Genomic DNA, 23,895 nt, shown 5'->3' on the forward strand with positions numbered 1-23,895 from the left:
GTTTTGCAAAACCCATCTGCTCTTCTTAAACTGACACACACAGAATAGGAGAAATTTTGTCTCTCTGATCTAGGGAATTTCCCACTTCAACATGCTCATGCATGGGAGCCTATTTACTGAAAAAAGAACAAGGAACATGATGACAAAGAGGTACTGGGTTTTCCAGGCTCCTGTTGATGAGCTCCCATCATTTCCCAGTGACACTGATGTTGGCTGCAAAGAATCCCAGCACTGGCTTTACTCCTCAGGACTTTCTCCCCACTTTTGTTAGAAAAAATATGCTTTCTAAGTATTTTATTTAGGGGCTTTTTTTGTCATTCCTAGTTCTTCTCAGGGCATTGTGCCATTTCATCAGGACAACCTAACCTGTTTGAGGGTAGCAGTAACATCAGCATCAGCTGTGACCATAGGATTGTGAGTTTGGGAATGAGTAGATTTGGCCAGCACTAGAGACTTCTTGTTGCTCTAGCCAATATTTAAAGAGATCTGAAACAAAAGCAACAGAAATTTCTCTTTGCAAAGGCTGCAAAAGTCATGTTTAATACATACACTAAAGCTGCCCTGACAGGTAAATGAGGATGTAACTTTGAAATTCTCTGGAAATTTGTAAGAGAATGCTAAGGAATGTTCAGCTACCAACTGCCAGCCACTCTGAGTGCAGATCCTGGAATTCATCCTTCCCAGAGCCAGGCAAAGTGAGAGGGAAGCACACCCTGCTCACCTGCTAGTTGGAACCATTCACTGTACCATGCACATTTTGATGTACTGCTGCTGAGAGCAGATGTAATGGCTCACTATGATATTCATTTATATCAAACTTCCACTTGATTTGACAAAGCAGGCAGAGGAGAGAAAACATGTAGAGACCAACAGAAGTTCAAATTAGACCTGGTGTTTATGTCCCATTCATTCTGTGACCTGGACAGAACAAGTGCTTTTGCAGAGGTTCAGTAACCACAGCTCCTGGAAACGAATACAGTTTCACACCCCACCAAGGGCAGTGCTGACAAAAAATCACAGAGCAAACAGAACACAAACTCTTCTGCCTTTGTCAGACATTCTTGGGAAAGCTCCCAGTAGGAATCAATACTTTTGCACAAAAAGAAACTGAACACACCCCTGCAGTACAGCAATCTCCCAGGCCTCTTCAGGTGTAAAAAGGCAGAGTAAAAACCATAAGGACTTTGATAGAAGCAATGATGAGGGACACCTCCTAAAATTCCCTCTTTCTATACAAGAATTAGTAATAAATTTCCTCTATGCTTTCCTCCAAAGGACTGTGAGACGTTCACTTTTAGCTGTCAAACAGCAGCAGTCAGTGGTGTGGCTGCAGTTTGAGATGAGTTACAGAACGCGTCATTTCACAGAGAAGCATGGATTCAGCATTATTTCCTTGTGAGAATTTGCCATTTCCTTTCCTTTCCTCACCCCTAGCTACATTCTCACCTGAGGGGACAGACAGGCAGTGACAGTGACTGCTGTAAACACTCAGCCAGGCATGGCTGGGGTAAGCAGGGGACAAATGCAGGGAGTCAGGCTGGTCTAACTGGGTTAGCCTGAGGGTAAAATGTACAACCATCAACAGAACAGATGATCTGAAATCTAAGAATCTAACCTTTGCTACTTAGTTGAGGTGGCCCCTGAGGATCCTCTGCATTGATGAACCTTTGAGTTCTGACTTTTTCTTTTCAAATACAAGCAGTCATCTAGGCTTGGACAGCTGCCTTGTATACTCTATCAAAGACTATAAATTGAGTCTTTCAGTGTATTAATTGTTCCAGGAGCAGAAAAGGACTTCAAAACCTACATTATTGTTGCTTCTTGTAACTAGGGATTATGGGAACATTAAGACCAAACATTGGGACCTCCTGCACTACTGAATTTAAATCCGCTCTCATTTGGCAGTAAACCCTTCTATTATAATATATTCTGCACTCTCACAGCACACAGCATTTTAATTTTCTACATAACTCTAGTAGATAATTACAGATTGTATTTAATTATCTTAAATCTAAATAAGAGTTTATGGTGAATAAAGGAGGTGAACTTTTCACACTCAAGTGCTGGGCACACAGCAGTAAGGTGATTTTTGAGCTGATTCAGCTTGGTGCTGGAACAAGTGGTGCAACTTGTCATATCTTGCCTCTCTCTTGGAAAAGAAAGTGAGGTACGTAGTAGCAGAACAAAGTCTCTTGCACTAGACCCTTTATAATCTTTGAGTTCTCACCACGAGTCTGGCTAAAAATCCCCAAAAATCTGCATTCCAGATAACATCCCCCTGTTATTGTTGACTTTGGGATTGTGACAAAAATAAGACAAAAAGTTGTACTTTCTCAACTGAGAAGTGAGTGTGCATTATAAGATTGTTTGAAATAGGCTCACTCTCGTAAACTTGTGCTGGGTTGGAAAAGTCCAAGCATTTGGAGAGAATGAGCAGTAAAATCAAAGTAGAAGACAAATCACAAAATGTTTAAAAATAGAACAAAAATAGAAACACCAATTATTTTGGTGTTTGTACTTCTGAATTTTTTTCCACAAGGAGTTTTGATACTTTCCATTTAAATAAAAACTGAAACCATATCAGAATGAGCTACAGATTGATAGGACTGTGAAACAAAAAAAAAAAAAAAAAATCAAGCTCTGGGTGTGGTTTTTAAAACCCTAGATTGATAGGACTGTGAAACAGAAAAAAAAAAAAAAATCAAGCTCTGTGTGTGGTTTTTAAAAGCCGCAGTGCCTGTGCTCCCAAGAAGTACTGAGTCAATAATACCAATTGTGGGGTGGATTTGCAGGGGTGCTGTGGTGAATTCCTGTGTTTAACATCCCCCCAACCCCCTCAGAGCTCTGGGTCTTTGCAGTTGGTTCATGAAGAGAAGTACACACAATCACAGCTGACTGCAGCTCAACTGTGTTTTTATGGCTCAGAAGCAAAAAGATCTGATTTACATCAGGGAAATGCAGGAGTCATTCTGCCAAAGTAAATTACATGAAGTGGCAACTATGCTCTACCACTGTACAAAACAAGGGCAAAGAAATCAAAGTTGATGAGTCAGATCCTAAATACTTGAATTAGCCTGGATCCATAAAGCCAAGACAGCAAGACTAATCTGACCATGAGGAATGACTGTAAAATAAAATGCCATCAGTCAGCATGCACTAGGTGTCTTTGCCAAGTGAGGGGGAAGAAGATAACAGGAAATTGTGAAATTATCTAGACTCAGAAGGTTAGATTCCCTGCCACTCCAGATTATGGCTGTCTTCTGTGCTGTTACAAGGCAATGGCAGGATGGTCTTCAAAAAATTCCCCCTTTAAGCCTTTTTCACCTCCTTTGTTCAGACACAAATAATTATCCAAGGCAAAGAATATCAACAAGTCTGTAATTTCCATCACAGGCATCAGAAGCTGACTGTGGTAAAATCAAAATGCAAGAACAGAAGTATCAGAGTAAGCCATTCTCTCTTTTCCACCCAAGTACACTGTGCTGGTTTCATGGGACCATCTCTCACTTTCTCCTCAAAAAATATGATTCAAAGTTGAAAAAGGGAAGCCTTCCTTTGAGTTAGTCTTTTCCCATAACATGTTCTGAATAATAATTTATGCAAGAGATATTTCCATTGTTACAGCTCCACTATAGTTATTGTTCTGGAATTGGCTCAGTATGATTTAGTCTTACCTGATATCTTAAGATCTTGGGAGTTTTGCAGGAGAGGGAGTGGCAATGCAGCAAGAGATGGCATTTTTTTCTTAAACCAGGCAGAAAGCACAAACCTTCATTTGTCTATTTAAGAAATGCCTTTCCTTGAAACTTGTTCTTTACCAGCATGTCTGAACATGCTGACTGTTAAAAATCCCAGTGCACACAGAGGCTCTCAACTTTGCTTTTTCAAAGCACAGGTGATTTTTTTCAACAGGCTTGCTCATTTGTCCTGCAATATCAAAGCAACAAACTCTGTGGAACTAATTCTGACAAAGCTTTCCAAGTTTTCTGTGCTCACACAAATGCAATTTGGGAAGAATTAAAAATTATTTTTGTAAATTGTGACGCTCAGTTTTCAAGATATCTGAGGGCATTCTGGGTTTGGCAACCTCCAAATCTGAATTTTGGGTTTGGAAAGTTGTTGGGAAATAGGCTCATCCCTTTTCTGCCCTGACAAGTCAGAAAACCTCACAAGGTCACTCTATACTGAAATACTCTATATCCACAGAGAAAAGATCTGAACAGGAAGTCAAAAAGTCTTAAATTCTGGCTGCTCACTAATCCAGAATAGAGACAAATCTGCTTTCCCTGCTTCACATATAAATCAGCTGCTAGGCCATGAAAAACCTCAAATAGATTCAAGTATAACTGTCCAACAGGGACAGAAAAATAATAAGAATTCAGAACTCCCATCTTCTACAAACTTTCTTAATGTCATCTACTCAGAGGAGTTTGTTTCAGAATAAATATAAAATATTTTATTTGCCTTTCCTACCAGTATCCACATTTTCCTTCCAGTTCCACCAGCTTAGTTGTGGTCCCCACTGTACTGCCAGTGTAGAACTTTCCTTTGTCCAGTTTTGCAAATTAGATTATTTAACACAGTAAGAAGGCATCCCAGAAGAGCAGGTTATAAAACCAAAAGCCGTTGTCCATCTGTCTGCTATGAAACAGGCATTCTTAATTTCTGTCATCATTTCAACTACCAATATCACAGTCCCTCAAGTCTGAAGCCCAAAATACCTGGAGAAAATACAATATGTCACATAGGATAATACTACAAGGCTTTAAAAGGTCTGAGAATATCTGTGTTGTTTCTGGAGTTACTGAACTGCAGAGAAAATAAAAAGCAAAGCAAAACAAAATAAAATAAAATTTAAAATACCAGCAGAATAGAATCTCCTGCACAATCTCTGTGAATGCAGAACAGCCTCAACATCACCCTGTCTAAACACAGCCTATCAGCCCCAGCCTGCCTCACTGCTGGGCACCTGGAGCTCATGCACTGGGCAGGGAGGTCACAAGTCATATGGGCCATCTGAGGCAGGGGAAAAGAAGAACTAATTCTGATTATCTCAAACGCTGCCTAAAGAGCGCTCAGGCCTCTGAGGGGCTGACTCATGTCTGACCAGCAGCTGGGTGCCATCCTGTTGGCAAGACAACTCTAACAACTCAGTTCAACTTGCTGCAACTTTCCTCTGTAAGCAGAAAGCTGAAGCACTGGCATAAAACCAGCACACTGCATGGCAGGAAATCTTATCTGTTCCCTGAAGGACATTTTTTGTACAAAGAATTACACAGCTGAGAAATGTGCCCTTGTTCTTCATCTTGAACTTCATCTTATAAGTTTTGCCTTCTCTCTTATGTCCCTTAGAAGAGTGGATTTCCATCTGCTTCAATCACCAAAGATCTCTGTGCCTCAGACTTGGACTATTTTTCCAACACAATAAATGCTATTACCATCCTCTGTGAACTTTCCAGTCACACAGTTATACAATTGCACCTCTAAACTCGTCTGTCACTCACACATACACATTGCAACCTTTGAGGATAGGCAAAACAGTTTTCCTACCAAAAGTTACATTTTTTTTATTTTCTAAGTAGCCCAACATTCATAACAGACTCTGGACAGGAGCATAGTAATATCTCTCACACATACACAATATTTCTCTTTTATATAAACAACTGAAAGAAATAAATCAGATGCAGTATTTTTTTTTTTTTTTTGGCACCTGGAGCAGCAGAAAGGCCAGAGAGTAGTTGATAAATAAAAGATGACTCATGGAGATGCCAAAGCAAGGAAGAAACGGAAACCTATTAATTGAGTATACAACGTGTCTCATCTGCAGAGGTTGCATCCTGTATCTGAAGGAGGAAAGATTTCAAAGTTTATACCCCTGGCCTCTCTTATCATAATTTTCTTCAGTCGCTCTGACCTTATGGAATGCAAAATACATTCCAGCTATTATGACAAACATGACCCTTGGTACACATGCCATTGTGCATAAATGTGGCTGGGTGCTAGGTGCCCACCAAAGCTGCTCTGTCACTCCCTCTCCTGAGCTGGACAGGGGACAGAAAATGTAACAAAAAGCTCATGGGTTGAGATAAGGACAGGAAGATATTCCTTACCAATTACCATCACACCATTTGGGGGAAAAATTATCAATTATCAATCAAATCTGAGTACCATCATGAGAAATATACCCAAATCTTTAAAACACCTTTCCCCCACCCCTCTCTTTTCTTCCTGAGCTCAACTTCACTCCTGATTTTCTCTACCTCTTTTCCCGCAGCAGCTCAGCGCCATGGGGAACGGGAGCTGTGGTGGGCTCCTCACACGGCATTTGTGCTGCTCCTTCTTCCTTGTGGAGAGGACTCTTCACACTCTTCCCCTGCTCTGGAGTGGGGTCACTCTCACTGGAGACAGTTGTTGCACTCTTCCCTTGCTCTGGAATGGGGTCGATCCCACTGGAGACAGTCACACTCTTGTCCTGTTCTGGAATGGGATCACTTCCCCTGGAGACAGTTATTGCATTCTTCCCGTGTTCAGCCATAGGGTCTCTCCCACTGGAGACATTCACATTCTCTCCCTGCACCAGAATGTGGTCAATCCCACTGGAGATAGTCACACCTTTCCCCTGCTCCAGAATGGGATCACTCTCACTGGAGACACTTACTGCACTCTTCCCTTGCTCCGGACTGGGGTCGCTCCCACTGGAGACAGTTATAATCTTCCCTTGCTCTGACATGGGATCGCCCCCAATGGAGAGAGTTACACTCTTCTCTTGCTCTGGAATGGCATCTCTCCCACTGGAGACAGGCACATTTTTTCCCTGCTGCAGAATAGGGTTGCTCCCACTGGAGACAGGAGCATTTTTCCCTTGCTCTGGAATGGGGTAGCTCCCAATGAAGACAGGAACATTTTTCCCTTGCTCTGGAATGGAGTTACTCCCACAGGAGAGAGGCACATGTTTCCCCTGCTCTGGAATGGGGTTGCTCCTAATGCAGACAGGAGCATTTTTCCCCTGCTGCAGAATGAGATTGCTCCCACTGGAGACAGGAATATTTTTCCCCTGCTCTGGAATGGGATTTCTCCCACTGGAGACAGGAACATTTTTCCCCTGTTCTGGAATAGGGTTGCTCCCAATGGAGACACTTCTCCCCTGCTCTGGCGCGGGGTCTCTCCCATGGGAGACAGTTACAGTCTTCCTTCTCTCCGGCATGTGGTGTCTCCCACGGGAGACAGATCTCCAGAAACTTCTCCAGGGTGGGTCCTTGCCATGGCTGTAGCTCTTCATTAACTGCCCCGGGTGAGTCCCTTCCACAGGGTGCAGTCCTTCAGCAACAGGCTGATCCAGTATGGTCCACCCCAAGATCACAGGTCCTGCCAGCAATCCTTCTCCACAGTGGGCTCCTCTTTCCACGGGTCCACAGGTCCTGCCAGGAGCCTGCTCCAGCACAGGCTTCCCATGGGGTCACAGCCTCCTTCAGGCATCCACCTGCTCTGGCATGGGCTCCTCCACTGGCTGCAGGTGGATCTCTGCATCCCCGTGGTCTTCCATGGGCTGCGGGAGCACAGCTGCCTCACCATGGGCTGCAGGGGAATCTCAGCTCCAGTGCCTGGAACACCTCCTCCCCCTCCTTCTGCACTGACCTTGGTGCATGCAGGGCTGTTCCTTTCACATACTCTCACTCCTCTCCTCTTTGGCTGCAATAGCTCCTGCACAGTAACTTTTTTCACTTCTTAAATACGTCATCCTGGAGGCGCTGCCATCGTCGCTGATGGGATTGGCCTTGGCCAGTACAATGGCTTTGTACAGATTAAGAAGTTATATACTTGACTTGAATTTATGAGGGAATTTCTTTTCATTCACTTCCGTTAAAAATCTATTAACCAGTGTTTGATTTTCTTCTGGCTTATGTTAGCACAAATCAAATGTTGCTAAGGGGAAGTTGCTACAGATCCAAACTGATGCAAAAGTTAGTGCACGAAGATTTAAGGCATTGATCTGGTGCAAATGCACACTTGTGAAAAACAAAGTCTCAGTTGAAGTATGTTTAAATGTCTAAATAACACTTGCACTGAAAATTAAATTAGGTTACTACATCTGACTGTTGCAGTGTGCTTCACTCTACTTTTAGCTAAACAAGCCAGGAAAATGAGGAAATGTGTTGGGCATACCCACAACTGAGCATCATATGAAAAAATTGGCCAGCCAAAAGTTGTTGGGGGTTTTCCTTAGTTGAACAGAGCTTTGAAAAACTCTTTGATCTATTTATTCTCCAATCTGTTGGCACATACACATAAACTTTAAAAAAAAAAAAAAAAAAGAAAGAAAATAAGAAAAAAAGGGGAAAAAAGGCAAAAGAAAAAAGCGAAGCTGTGATTTTCAATACTTGTTGCTATCATACTTATTTACCTAAGAGTCCAGACAAGGTCAAATTTAACTGAACTGAGGGCTACATCTGGCCCTAACTCCATTTCACTGCATATTAACAAATGAACAATCAGCCAGTGCTGGAGCACTGTGCACACCAACATTCAGAAACATGATCTAAAGGAAACTTTCCAAAAGATTCAGACATTGGCTTCTCTCTGCCTTTTGCTGCCCATAACTGTCAACAGGAGCAGAGTTAGGCCAGGAAAGACACTCCCCACGACTTTGTTCACTGTGATCAAGGGTAACTTAAACGTGTCCATTACTCATTCAGCTGAAATGAGCCTCCCAGACCAGATTTCAGCACCACACCTACAAGAGCTGTGGGATTTGAAGCCTAAATTTGGAATCAGAGTAATAGTTGGGGGATTTATATATCCTTTATAAGCTGTTGATTCTCACAAGACCTTGGCTTCTTATAAAACTGTGGATTTAGTTTTACACTAGGTTCTCTAGGGAGCTTGCCACCATATATTAACATTTCACTTCACTTTTTACTTCTTATGATGCAGTATAACCCTAATGATGAAAATATTTTGTGGCCACTGCCCTGCAACAGAAATGCTGCACTGTAAACTGCAAGTTTTGTTCAGTTTAGGGCAACTAAACATTAAGTTAGAGCAACTAAAAGCAAGAAGACATTTCTCCTGTCACACATCCTTTCCTTCCAGGACAAAACTAAGTTTCTTGTCCCTACAGGAAGCCACATAGGTGGCACCAGGCAAAGCAACCAGAAAATAAAAATGCTATGGTGCAACTGAGACAATACAACCATCTGTGTATAAAGCAGCAAGAAAAATCAACAGGCAACATCTATAAGCTCATCAGCTCTGAAAGTATTTGCTCCATACAGGCTACAACAGAAACAACAAACTCATTCCAGTAACCCATGGGGTCTCAAATAATGAATATTTGAAGCAGTAAATTCAAGTCCAGATTCTGACCCTAAATTGCATTCCTCAGAACCTCACAGAGTTGGACTCATAATACTGATTTTTTTTTCTCCTGAAAAGCACAAGCCTGTGATTTATGCTCTTTATTTAATGGGAAAAAAAAAAAAAAAAAAGGCAAGTTGTCTCATAGCCAAGAAAGCACATTTCACAGAAAGTACACTAAAAAAAAAAAGATGGCACAAAAACCCAAAACCTGAAACCAGGCATCAAAACCAACACAACACACAAAATGTGCCAGCAGTACCTCATTTAATGCTGTGTTTAATCTCAGCAGTTAGAAAAGTACAGTCAGTGTAAGGCATATTCAGCCTAAATATAAATAACTATGGTCTCTCTCTAATACAATAAAAATCTTTCTATACAATAAAAACAAGTTCAGCTTAGCATGGATATGTACACCACTGCATAACTTAAAAATCACCTTTAAGAATTAAAGGGGATAAAAAGGAATCTCATCAAATAGACAAACAGTCATTTAGCCTTAGAGAGATGAGGTTCTGCCTGAGAACAAGAGAGGCAGAGGGAGGAAGGGAAGAGAAGAGCTCTAAAAATAAGTTTTAGTCCCACAGTCGCTTCTCCTACACCAGAACTGCAAACTCTGGAGATTAAAGCTACTGCTATAGCTACTTTCAGCAAGCAGAAGGTTGGTGTTGAGTTCCTGCCTGTTCACACAGTTCACCTCCTGCAAAATTGGTTGTGGGAAAGGCCACTAAGGGATTCAGTGCTGTGGCACTTCATGCTCTTCCCTTCTGCCGTGTTGTTTCCCGTCTCGTGCCTCTGACAAGCACACAGCTGCCCGCTACTGCCATCACTTCACCCAGACTTACTCAGAAGCTCTTCCCTCCTGGAAAGATGCAGAATGGAGATGCAGGAATTCTCAGTCCATGCTTTGCCATAGCCTCTGAACACTGCCTGCTTCACTTGTCAAGCAGCAAATGACACACTGAGAGGGTTTGTCAAACCTCTGTCCCTTTGTGTGCTTAAGGGGAGGAAACTGCTGTTAATGTTTAACAAAACAGGAGCAAAGCCTCTCTCTGCAGTCTCACGTGTTGGCTTTGAAGGCACCGGTGTGTGGGAAATCTGGCAAGCCAGAAGTTTGCTCTTGGTAGCCCACAAAAATTGAGTTTTTATTTTAAAGTTACAGGAAGCAACAGTTTGCAATTCATTCCTGAAGCTCTAAAGTGAGGCAATCCAGCTTCCTGATGCTAAAGAAATCATAGAAGCAGTGTCAGGGACCAAACCACACACACACAGACACAGCAAGCCTGCCAGGCTCAGCCCCTATCTTGAAGCCCACATGGGTGACAGTACTGTTTGACAGGAAAGGGAGAGGTTAAAAATCCACATTCAAACACTTTCAGGTCCTTGCCAACAAATGGCCACAGGCTGTCTGCCATCTCCCCTCTGCCTGTGTTGACATAAAGTGGCTTCCCACCCCAGCACAAATGGAGGGGGCAGCAGTCTGGTGTGGGAGCAGTGTCATCGCTGGGTATTTGTTAGATTATGTGGGCTGACAGCTCCTCTTCTGGCCCCAGCTGCCAGGGTGAGTCAGGGTGAGTGTCCCACTGCAGAATAAAACAGGTGAGTCAGCTGGAGACATCCACGCTGTGGCAACAGGAGGATTAACCAATACTGCCCACACCTGAGTGTCACCATCACTGCCCATCCCTGTACTGAAGTCCCCTGTACCAGCAGCCCACCTGCCTGCCAGCATTAGCTGTTAAAAGAACCTTCTGAGTTTCTAACTAGCAGAATTCAAATCACAAAGCCTTTCTGTGCTACTGCCACTGCAATGAATTCTGCTTTTACAGCTAAATAGTTATGTTGTTACCTGGAAAAAGCTTGCTTTTAAGAAATTGTGATGCATGATGGGCTTATCCTAGGAATTCAAAATGAAAAATACCATTGCCATCTATTAGCTGCTGTTAATAGTTTGTCAAAAACATACTTGCTCTACAGCCACAGTATTGTGGATCACCTATGTTGAAGTGACCCCGTTTTAAAGACCTAACACTTTCTATAGCTAAGGAGAGAGGAAAACAAATTAATACTTCTCATTTACTTCAGCAATTTCCCACAGCTCCCCCACAATAAAATACTAACACATATTGGCAATAAAGCTCATCATTATTATGATAATCATAAAGTATTTCCTTTATAAAAATAGTGTTTTAACAAAGAGCTTCAGGAGCAACATATGAAAATTTTGCTCAGAGCATCCATATCTGGTTAATAACAAACTGGATATTTAAGCTCTAAAAAAAAGCAGGCAGGCTCTTACAGGAACTAACACTCCCGTTGACTACAATAGAAATTGATGGATTGGCTTAATAAATCAATTTTTTTAGGTGTTGTTTAGTCATTAGGAACATCATACATGTTACAATGGTTGTATTTAGTCATGCTTTCAGCACTGAAACCCATCCTACCAGATGCCTGCTGCTCAACAGCTCCAGGGTTCCCTGATGCCATAGGAACGTGACATTCCCTTGTGACACACTATCAGTTCTATACACAGGACCTGGCCAGAATGGAAGTAACTTCAGAGTGCATGATGGGAATTGTGACAAAAGTCACAATTCAAAAAAGTCTCCCAGGAGCTATGGGCATTTTTGCAGGTATGTATTTTAATAATATGGATGCTACCTGTGTATTTCCATTAGCCCCTGTTTTCCTGCTTGAAGAAAAATGCTTATAGTTTGTTTTGCTTTTAGCCTGTTTTCCTGCATGAAAAAAAAATGCTTAGAGTTTATTTTGCTTTTAAAGACCATTTGCTGTCAATGTTCATTCCTCAAGTGTGAAGACTGAAGGTGATTCTCGGTATGGAGACTGACTCAAGCACTGAGCTAATTCCCAGTTTCATCACACAATACTGCCTGGTGAATAGTGACTATGTTATTTAGAGGATGAAGCCTGTGAGGGTGCTGTGTCTGTGTACTTCTTGCTTTGTTTTCCCAGGCAAATGGGTTGGGTTTTTTTTTCCAGTCAGGGGAGAAACATATTTTATCTGTCTTATTACATTCAGATCTTCCTTTCAAATTCAATCTCCAAAAATTCTGCTATGTCTTCTTTTAATGTTGTGTTCTGCACAAGTGGAAAATATCTTTTTAGGATAACCAAACAGTGCAGGAAACTGATAAGACAACACAGACCTTTTCATTTCTAAGCCACTGATTTGAATCCAGACTGATTAGGGTATAGAACAGAAATTGTTCTCCCACACTGGTGGCTTTTCAAGAGCTCAAGTGTCAAGAGATGAGTGTCTTAGACATCTCCTAAATGGGCACATATTCATAGAACATGAAAAATCATTCGCAATGCTCATCACTTGCATCTTTGGTGGTCTTTTCAGTGAGATTGTCAGCATCTCCCTGGTCCAGAAAGCAACAGAGTTTCATTCCAGAAAAACTGAAATATTGGCATTATGATGTAAAAATGTTATGCACATGACTACTATGCCCTACTCCCTGGGGACTTAAGTCTCACTTCTTATCACCACCCAAAAAACAAATTCACATAAAACTTGCTCTGATTCTCTGCACAGGTGGGGACTCCTGTGGCTGTTTTAACATCTGTCTTCCTCATTGCTTCTATTCACTACAGTTCAGTGCAGTAAAATCACTAGAAAGTTACCAGAAACATTTCCAAAATCAAACTCTTGTAATAATTTCCCATAAAAATACTTAAGTTTATTTCAGATCTTAGTACCCCTGAGTACTTTATTGTAAATATAGTGATTAGACAAATAAGGATTGCAGTGTTAGTCTAAGTAGTCTTCATACTGCAACAGTTGCATTAAAAAGGTCTCTTTAGTGTAACCTCTCATCTAGAACTCTGTTTTTTAAAGACTTGTTTGTTTCTCTTTCTAATTTTTTAGTTTCCAGTAGTTTTGGCAAATATAAACCTCAATAGAAAAGGTAATTTTAATGATAAGGTATGATTTTCTTCATATAAAAACAAAGCATTCCAAGCATCATGAGAATTAAATTACAATGGGAAGGAATTCACTACATTCCTGTAGCCTCTAAGTAATAATAAAGTCAGCTTGATCTGAAGCTTTATGAAGCAAAATCTAATCAAAATTTTAGGGTTTATTGGGGTGTTTTCTTAGGAACCCTTTGCAAATGGGAGGGAGATATTGATAAAATTTCCAGCTAAGAAAAAGTGATTGGTTTGACTGACAAGTGCATTCTTCCTGAATGGAATTTGAAAATTAAAGTGAAACAAGCCAGCCAGCAATAGAAATGGAATAGCAAAATTCCCCACCATCAACTCTTTGAGGAAGCCCAAAGGATGCATCCAGAAGTGGGTCCACTTCTCCAATTCTATCTCTTGATCTAACTAGAAGCTGTCACCTCATCTCACAAACATTCCTCTCGTGTCTGTAGAGCACTGTGCTCATCACAGTGTTTCTGCAGCCCTGCTGAGGTGCCTGGCACAGGTTCCAGCATGGCTCAGCCCTGCCAGGCCGGGGTCAGTGCCCATCAGGGTGAGGGAGGGGAACATCGCGGCCTGGACCATGGGAAATCAGCATGGCACAGTGGCCGCTCGCACAGATAACGGCAGCAGGACACTCAGAGCCTCTGTTCAAACCCTTCCCAGCTTCAGGGTCATCTGAACCAGCACTGTGACTCCTTCCCACTGCAAATGTTTCTGTTCCTGATGGCAGAAGGTGCCCTCCCACCTCCCATGGCCCAATTCAGGGCTGAGCTGCCAGAGCTTCATGTCCCAAATGCACCTCCAGTCTTACAGGGTGAAGAACAGCTCTTATTCCCTTCTGAACCAAAGGAAACTCTGCGCTACTGGGAACTGAGCTGCTGAAAATTTGTCGGCTGCATGGTTCAGTCTATTTCTGCTTGGAAAGGAAAGGGTACAATATTTACTAATAGATTTCATATCAGTTCTTCATTTTGTGTCTGAAGTTTATCTGTATGGTTTTCTAAATCTCAGTGGTATAAACAAAATTTAAAAAGCTGTGTTTCGTCACAGCTCCAATAACTGAGCATATTGCTTAGTCTTAGAATTTTATTAAATCACTATTCTTCCTGTTCTTGAGCTCACTGTCAAAATATTAAAACTTGGTTCTCTTCTGAAGTAACAAACATTTTCTACAGGGGATTTGTTGTTTTTCTTTCTCACAAGTTCATAAAGAGCTCATAAGTGTTCTCACTAGTACTTCTGAGCAGTAGGCAAATACTTTTGGCAGGAAAATCCATCTCAGCAGTTCAGTGTGGAATCCTCATTGCCTTGAGCCCTGCTCAGCTGCCAGAAGATCTCCCACAGCAGAGGGAGAGGTCCCAGTCCAGGCAGTGGGGAGGGGCTGGGACATGCTGAGACCATGTGAGCTTAACTCACACCACTGGCCTCTTGCTCTAACAAAGCCCCTGAAGGCTGCTCTGGCTGGAAAAACTGGGATATGTTTTAGCCCAGGCCACCCCACAACTAATGGGGCAACAGAATGTTTTATTTTAAAATAAAAATGAAAAAAAAACCTTGGCTTCCTGCTTTAGGCATACATAAGTGACTCTCCTTTTCAAGCTGCTCTCACTCCCTCCTCCTCAGAGCCCTCAAATAAAACTTGCATGCCCAGATATGCACAAAACAGTATCCACTAACCTTCCAAACCATGCAGAAATGTCAAAAGTTGTAAACAGCCAGCAACCACTTCAAGACCTGCTGCCTTCCCTGTTCCTGTGTACTAAGTGTAAGCCCAGGCAGAGAACACCTTTCACCTTTAATTAAAATGCAGCCTTTCACCTGTAATTGAAATACAGCCATCCACAAGGGAAACAAGCAGCTTTTCTATCACTCACAGCAATGCTTCTACATCCTAAGCAAGGAAGGAGTAAGAGATGAGAAAATACTTTATCATAAATGTGCTAAGACAATGGCAATCACACAAAAATTAGTGGGAAAAATCGCACTCACTAGGATTTCAAAGAAGATAAAAAATTCATTGCTTTAGAGCAACACAGAGAGCTGAGGATGCATCTTTTGATTTGCAAGTTATTGCATTCTTCACAATGCTCTCCAATCAGAAAACTCAGGATATGTAAAAAAAAATAAATCTCATAGTCTTTAAATTTATATTCACATGAAATACATGAATGCAATTAATTAAATTTTGTTTATCTTACCGGTAATATTTTATTTTTTTTTTTTTTTACAGTAGGACCAGGTCTCCACTGTGGTGGATGCAGAGCTATCTCCCTGCAAAGGCTCTGTAACTAATGGTGAGGGAGTTGTTCAGTGTTGTCCTCCCCTTTCTGCCCCTGGAGTCATCCACCCTGGATGTGAACAGAGCTCTTCTGCATTAGTCACAGGATAATCCATTGTCAGTGCAGGCAGAGTGGATCATATCTGCATGAACGACCTGACAAATTTGGGCAGTGCCTACAGTTCAACACAGAGCTGAGGAGCACTGGTTAATTTGCTTTTTCTTTTTTTATTATATTAGGAGAAGCAGAAGGATTGAATGAATAAGAATTAAAGGCATATTGTTACACACCTGATAACACAAACAAAAGGCCCTCCATTTGCATCCATGAAGGGATGTCTCTAAATGAGACAAGTCCTGCACAGACACCGCCTCTCTGAAGAGAACTCCTCTCCCTAAACAGATGAGTTTTCCTCAAGACATGAGATTATCTTTGAAATGAAAAAAATACTGTAGAAAGGGAAGAGAATAAAGCACTCTAAGGACGAGTAGAGCAAAAAAAGCTGCCAGCCCTACTCTGGCACTGATAGCAGAGCTACTACTTAACTCCAGCACTGGATGTATCTACACATTCTTTTATTTAAGAATTCTGGAGGTGTCAATTCCTAAGGCAAAATATTTCTAGACTTCTGCCCAGCCCATAACCACATAATCCTTTCAAGGGAAACAAAGTATTTTAGTTGGATTTCATCATGTGGACCAAGAATTAATTTCACTTTAAAATAAATAAATACATTTGATATAAAACTGAATGAGCTTGGCTTGAGCATGACTGATTTTGGAAGTGATCATACATCTCAGGTTTTCAGGGTTGAAGCACAGGCACAAAGTCTTCCTTCAACTAAGATTTCTCTAGAAGTTTTCTGAGTTTCTAAGACTATTCTAAGATTGTTTCTGCCTTGAGAGAAATGCAGTAATAAGACACAGGACCTTGCAGTGCATGTGAAACAGCCAAGCGTGGACCTGTTTACATGATGGAGACAGGAAAGCAACCCAAAACAATATTTCTAGTAACCTAGAAATTAACCTAGTAAAGTAACCTAGGTTTCTTTGTCAAGAAATGCGAGTCATTCTTTTATTTGATACTTACAGAATTATAAACAATCCACCCGAAACATTCCTGGGGTGTCTCTAGTTATATTAGTCCAGACTCTGTGGTGCTTCTCTATTGCCTTCACTGGAGGTAAGGTGGTTGCACCAATTAAATTTCTGTCCTATTAACTTGAATTCTGGAGAAATAAAAAGTTCTGAGCCACAAAGCCAGTGCAAACATATCTCAGCAGGTTAGGCTAATGGGGGTGACAAACTGTCAGTGACAGCAGAAATGTCCTCACATGCTGCTGGGAGATAAAAACCAAAGCCTATATTTAGAGGTTTGTGGGTACTCAGCTCAGTTCTTCCCAAGCAAGAAGAAAGATCCAACTCATTATATAAGATTTCAATTTTAACTAAGAGTATTTGGTTCAAAGATTCAACTAAAAGTATTTAGAAGGACGTTTTTTGAGCCTTATTTGAATAGACATCTTGTAACTTGGCAAATTGCAGATGTAATCCTTTTTTTGCACAAATCTCTGGTGTCTTGCTATAGCACCCCTGACACCAGCACCCGCAGTTTATTGTGCCAATAAATCATGATTGCTCAGCTGGAGAACATCCTCCACCAACATCCTCTGGTGAGGACACCACCTTTCCTGTGGAGATTGGGTGGAAAGACAACAATCCACATCACAAAATCCAGACTGTGACAAAACACCTGTGATCCCAGTGGCACAGTTTTCCTTGGACACATAGCCTCTGAGAACAATTTTCCTAAGACAGTCCTTTTCCACAATGGGAACCAGGCTTGGTTTCTGCCTTGTCTATCTTCCCAAATCAAACTCAGAGACACTAAATTTGAAAGATGTTTATTCTAGCTCATCATGGCAGTCCCTCTATATATTCTACCAAAGTCATCAAGCTAGTAAAACATTTACCTGCTGCAAACGTAATTTTTGTTCACTGTAATTGTTTTTGAGCTTTCCAAAGCCCTCTTCTCCAAGTTGGGACCCATACATAAGGCACACCTTGCACCACAGAAAATTTTACAGGCAAAGAAAAATTCTGCCACTTACAAATACACTGGAAGAAGTATATATCTCCAGTATCTGATGTTATTTATGCCTCAGACAAACCCAGATACAAAACTAAATCAGTGGGGTCCTTTAAAAACAAACCCTTCCTGTACTTCAGTTACTGCAGCATTTGAGAAGGCTCAAGTGTATAAAATGCCTTGAGTTGCAGAGTTAAGAGATGGCATGTTAGCCAGAGGCAGACATTCAGAATTATTTACAGAAGTTATGTAGCCACACAGCTCGAAATATTTTTCAGCTCTGGAGGGGTCCTTGTTGCATCTCGCACCTCGCACTGAGCTGCAATTTTAAGATATAATGATATATTAATATATAAATATTTTGTTTAGGATTTTTTTTACTCCTTGTATCTGTTATACTACAAGTTTGAAAGCTGCATTTTGCTAACTAAAGCATGACTTCATAGACATAACTATTGGCCTGTTTTAATACAGTGGGGTGTAGAGGTGATTTTTAAGTCAAAGACAGTAGTGCCATTTCTACATTTACCTTTGCTTGCACTGGAGAAAACACAAGTTTTAGACAAATACCTAATAACAAATAGAGTTTCTGATAAAAAAACAAATACTCCAATAAATATTAAATCATTTGCTGAGGGAAAGCAAGCCACATTGTAAGGAGAGAGAGCTACAAACACCACTGTGCCATTCTGTGACTTCTGTTCTCCTAAGGTTTCCTCAGAGTTACCCTGATCCTCATAACTATGGTGCAGTCAAACTCATTTGATGCAACAGGGTCATGGCTGTGCACTAGCTGCAATCATGCTATGGGCTCCTTTGTCCCCTGCTGAAGGATTAAGAAGATTTCACAGAGCTGCTTCCTGCCAGAATTGCTAAGAAGTCACTTCCAACTACACACAAGGTGCTTTCCTATGCTTCCATTCCTTGGCATTCACCTCAGTGACTCACAAGGAAGGATTAAAGCTGTACCCTGGAAGTTCACTGAAAGCCAGAGTCTCCTTTATGTAAGCATAACAATCCTTCTGCAATTTCTCCAATTTGCTTCCTGTAACTGACTCCTGTTCCAAACAACATCAGAATGTTCCCTCTGGCTTGGACCAAAATAGCATTCCTGGTCCAAGATTCAGTCACTGACCATGAGAGTTAGCAGGTGCCTGGAGAAGAGAATAAGAACGTGCAGCACAATTTAACCAGCTTAAGTCTGTTGACTCAGAGATTTTATTTCTGTGACTAAAAGGCTTTGGAAGATTTTTCTTCCATGGATTTGTCTGATTGCAGCATCACATAACAGTAAGTTTAATGGTTTAAAAACATGCTGCTGAAAAGTGCCGTCTTTTCAACTGATTCTTGACCTGTTGTCTTCTGGTCTCATTGGATTTGTATTACTTCTTAAATGGAAAAAGTATTTTTTCCCTATTTATCATCTCTGTTCTATATATAATTTCCTCCAGATACTCCTCTTCCCCTTCAATCATTTCCCTTCTAGGATGAAGGGTCACAATAAATCTGGTCTCTTGTCTTGTAGTCAAAATGTTTCCTACCTTCAACCACCCTTGTCATCATTCTAAAATTTTCCCATTCAGAGCACAGTCAAGTTTTCTCTCCTAACACACAAAAAAATCTCAGTTTTTAACAAGTGGTGAACAAACTTCAGGTAATTTCAAAAAGAAATGCATTAGAGTGGTTTTGTTTAAAACACTTCAGTTTCTTCAGATCCAAGATTCTTTTTCCCCTCCTATGCTCACAGCAGAAACCCATGAATCCCACAACCAGATTCTCAGGTGAAACTCACAGTTATCCACCCAGATGATGTCCTTGCTCTGTTCTCTGTCTTTCCTTCATTTCCTGAAGTGCCATTCAAATAACTCAGGTGGAAAAATGGCTCTGGTGATTCATGACTGTTAATTCCCACTCTGGTGAGGACCAAGGGAATTTTAGTTACTGCAAGAATCTTAATGCCTGCAAAGCATGCAGCTGGATGGATGTTTACATGGAGGCACTTTCTTTCCACTGAGGATTTTTATTATTAAAATTTAAATCCATGATCTACAGGGATCTGAATCACAGCCAAAGTAACTACAAAGTCTTCTGGAGACTTTACTGACCGTTGCTTCTGACCTATAAGGAATCATAAAATGTTGAACAAGCTGATGTCACCACATCCCTGAATCACACCTTGCATCTTAGCATCACAGAATCATTAAGGTTGGAAAATACCTTTAAGACCATCCACTGAACAATCTTGAAAAAATAAACCCCACCAAAACTAAGACTGACAAGAAAATAACTCTTAAAAATATATCTTAGCAACCAGGAGACTGCTACACCTGTGTTATGCCAGTATCAGCACTAACTGCAACTCTGCTACCACACATTTTAAAGTACATTTGCAGGTCTCCAAATGCCCAGTCCAATCCCACGCTAAACAGAGACAGTGACTGCTCAGTTTAAGTGAATCTTTGAACATGTTTACAATAAATTTTGCAAGCTTTAAACTTTTACAATGCCAGCACTTACAATACTGATTTACAGTCTGACTCAAAGGAAGAATGCTCATGGTTGACTCAAATAATATCCTCTTGCAGCATTTCTCAGAGACAGGTGAGGATTACATAAGGCAAAATAATGGACGGAGAAGTGGTGCATGACCACCTATTCATCTCGTCCCTTTTTGTGCAAATGCACCTTAAAGATTGACTGTAGCTTCAGGCTCTTACTTGTACTTAGAAAATTTCTTTCTGACAAATTGTAATCAAAACAGATGATGATGATAAGGAAAGTTTATTTGACAGTTACTATCCAATAACTTAGTATCCCACAGTACTTTCTAAGCTATTCAGAATGGAAACGATTTTGAAACAAAAGACTTGTCCAAAGTTTGCCAAAGTCTAGACCCAAGTTCCCAGCACCAATCTGTCTGCACTGGTGGAAGGACAATAAACAACTTGAGAACTCCAGAGATCATTAAGGAACTGTTTTTAATATCTTTATATTAATATCGCTCTAGAAATTCCTTAAGCAACCTTGGCCCTCACTATTTTATCTTTTTACTATTTTGTACTAGGAGATGGCAAACACACAAACTGGCAAGTGTACAAGGATATGGAGCCCACCTCTGCTAAGCTCTACCACAGCATAATACACCTAATAAAAAAAACAGAATGTAAGCTGGTTGTCTGCATCTTTCTTTGACTGCACATTTTAAAAAGTATAGTTTTTCCTCTAGCTTTGAATTACAAAGGTAATCTACTTGGCAAATTATTTTAATGCTACAGAAAGGACAAATAAGCAAAGCAGCAGAGATGAGCCATGTACTTTACATTCAGCCCTTTCCCACCCACTGCCTGACCCACAACAGGAGACGGTCTGACCATGGTCTGTGAAGGCAGAAACAGCAGAGGAAATGGGACACAAACCAACACAAAACTTCAACTGGAGATTGGAAGGGCAGGAAAGCTGACATGTAATCACATGGCTGAGGAATTCAGCCCAAAATTTCTGAGATCTATACAGCACCTTCCACGCAGGTCCTTCCTTGCAATCACTCCCATCATAACCAGCCTGTGAGCAGCAATTGTTCAATAAGAAACCTTTCTCCACACCTTGGCTCCTCCACTCCCTACAAAAAAATTCCCTCGGCCCAGCAAAGCTCTCTTTCTGGCAGAATAGAGGTTGTTCACCCTTGAACAGACATCTTGTTCCAAACACAGACAGACTTTACTCAAAATCTACAAATCCTGCAGGTCTCTACTTACCTATCCAGAGTGTCCTGGGGCACTTTACTCCCTCCAGCTCTGCTGTTGACACTGCTGTTCTTGTTGGCAGTCATGGTCATTTCTGCTTTCTAGAAATGTGGATATCTGTGAGAAGAAAAGTGAATTAAGCTTCAACAAGCCCAAATGACAATTAACTCCTTGAACTACTATTCTGTGTAAAGGCAGAAGTCCAGGTTGCTTTTCATTCTATAAAATGCAATCAGTGTAGTGATGATCCTGAAAAACGAAACCCTCTACTGCTGCTATTGCACATCCACAGCCAAGTTTATCACAGCCCAGTGCTATAAATGGAAATAACTTATGAGAAGTAGGTGTGTGCTTCAGGTGCTGGCCTGTCTGATGAACAGAGCTTGATACCAACTTGACAAAAGATCACAGGTTTGGTGTGGTTCTTCCATCCACCGGGGTATGTGGAGATCCCAGCAACAGCACTGCCTGATAATCACAAACACCATAGCTGTGACTGGAAGTTTGACTCCACACAGGTATCCCAAGGAATAAAAAAAAAAAGCTTTCACACCCTTAAAGTACAGCTCTATTATGGAAACGCATTCTAATAGTGAAATTTATTCAATGATGAATTTTTTAATATAATTTTCAAATCTGCTTATGATATGAAAATATCACAAGCAATTTTCTCTATTGGCCTCAGGATTCTTTAAGTAAAGCTGTCTTAGGACACTTTTAAAACCTCAGGTAATATAAAGAATCTTTATCAATTCCTAGCTGGTTTTTTAACTATTTGGTAATCCCAAAAGCAGTGAACTTAATTTCAGCCGTGTGTATAAAGTTGTGTGCCCAAAAGATGGGTTTCACTTCTGTGACATTGCTGCACACTGGCAAAGAAACAACCCAGTACCATGATTTATTTTGCCTTCATTCTGCTCTCTTAACAGCAATGTCATGCTGTGGCTGAAGGGAGAACATGATGATATGGATAAAACCAGAATGTCATCCAAGGGATGAAAAAGCAGGAATACCTAATATAATTAGGATGTCATTAGCCCCTCCATTGACTATATCCCATGTTTCTCCAGTGTAAAGCACAGCTCTTAGTGGCCGTTTCTTCTGTCATTGTAATCCCTTGAGAAATATTTTGCAAAATAAGGGAGGAATGTATTTTCATGTCATTATAAGATTCCTAAAATGCCAGCAGAATCCCTTGAGAAAGAACAGTATTTACCCCACCTGTGCTACAGGAGTCATTTATGAAGGATTCCGTGGCTTTGCTGGCACCAGTCTGGGTGGTTTCTAAGATGCTGCTTGGTTTATAAACTAAAATATCTACCATGGTTTACAGCACTGCCACCCAGGGTCTGACCAGAACTACCAATTTTTATGACCATTAACAGCACAGCTAATGCAAAAATAAGGAGTGTTACGAAACTTCTTGTTTACTCAAACCCACAGGAAGTCCAGACTGTTTGAGAAGCCACTGTAATGTGATGCTGCAAAACAAGCTGGGGGCTGACAACACACAAAAATCCCTGTTCTAACAGACCTATCACAGTCAAAAGACATGCTCTAAACCACTTTATTCCAAGCAGTTCTGCCACAAACATGGTCAGAAAATCTGCAGACTGCAGCTCCAGAGGCAGAGTCAATCATGCTGACCACAGACTCCAGGTCTACTTGTCCTTCTCTGCTGCCCTGTATCAATTTTCCCAGATTAAGCAGAGATTTTTTTTTCCCCCTGGTTGGTAACATTTTTTCTACACTGAAGCTCCCTAAATTCCTCCAGTGTCTCATTGTTATTGTTAGCGTTACATTATCAAGATTACAGGACTGTTACAGAACTGCCTGTTCCGACTGGAAAAGGGATTGCTTGGGACAAAGAAGGCAGCCTGCTAATGCTGGCCAAGCTTTCTAGGACTGTACATTCCACAGAGAGTAAGCAGGTTTTTTAATGTTTTCCACACACCAGTTCAATACTTTTACTGTGTTAAATCTAAATCATTTATTAGCACTTAATGTGAGAAAAATAAGAGATAAACACAGCGTAAGGAGGACAATAGCTCTTAGCATGCACGTGTAACATGAATTTTCCAAGACTTGCTTTTTTGTTCAAGACAAAAATAAGCTGAACAGATCCTCAAAAAGATGGGAGACTGATCTGACACATTAAAAAAATATAGTGTGCTTCTGTGCTGCTGGTTTTGAGAGTCCACTTTTCCCATAGCCAAAATCTGATGAGAGGGGAGGGAAGAAAAGTATGTCACGTTTGGTAGAAATCATCATCATCAACATTTAAAAAGAGTGATTATTTAAATGTCACATTTCAAAGCCTCCTTAAATGTCAAGTAAAACAAAGTGGTTTGTTTTCAAGTAAAGATAAATTGAGTTCTTAAATACAATTTCTCAAGACATGTCAAATTTACTGATATAAGTGTGTTCCTTCCCATGCAGTTGGGACTATGATATATATGGTGATATCAACTGAC

At 40.9% G+C, this 23,895-nt stretch overlaps 1 protein-coding gene across 9 annotated transcripts in view; it reads right to left on the reverse strand.

Annotated features, from left to right (window-relative positions):
• Positions 1–23,895, reverse strand: part of DENND2B (DENN domain containing 2B) — a 153,364-nt gene that overhangs the window by 65,365 nt on the left and 64,104 nt on the right. For all 9 annotated transcript variants that reach the window (XR_005954877.1, XR_005954876.1, XR_005954875.1 and 6 more), the window contains one exon: positions 21,434–21,538. Coding sequence is in view for 5 of the 9 variants with exons in the window: in XM_041464639.1 (XP_041320573.1) it covers positions 21,434–21,513 (80 nt within the window). In the remaining 4 variants the exon portion in view is untranslated. The remainder of the gene's footprint in view (positions 1–21,433; positions 21,539–23,895) is intronic.

Source organism: Pyrgilauda ruficollis, unplaced genomic scaffold (genome assembly GCF_017590135.1).
Source record: "Pyrgilauda ruficollis isolate IOZ18807 unplaced genomic scaffold, ASM1759013v1 scaffold182, whole genome shotgun sequence".
Lineage (NCBI taxonomy): Eukaryota > Metazoa > Chordata > Aves > Passeriformes > Passeridae > Pyrgilauda > Pyrgilauda ruficollis.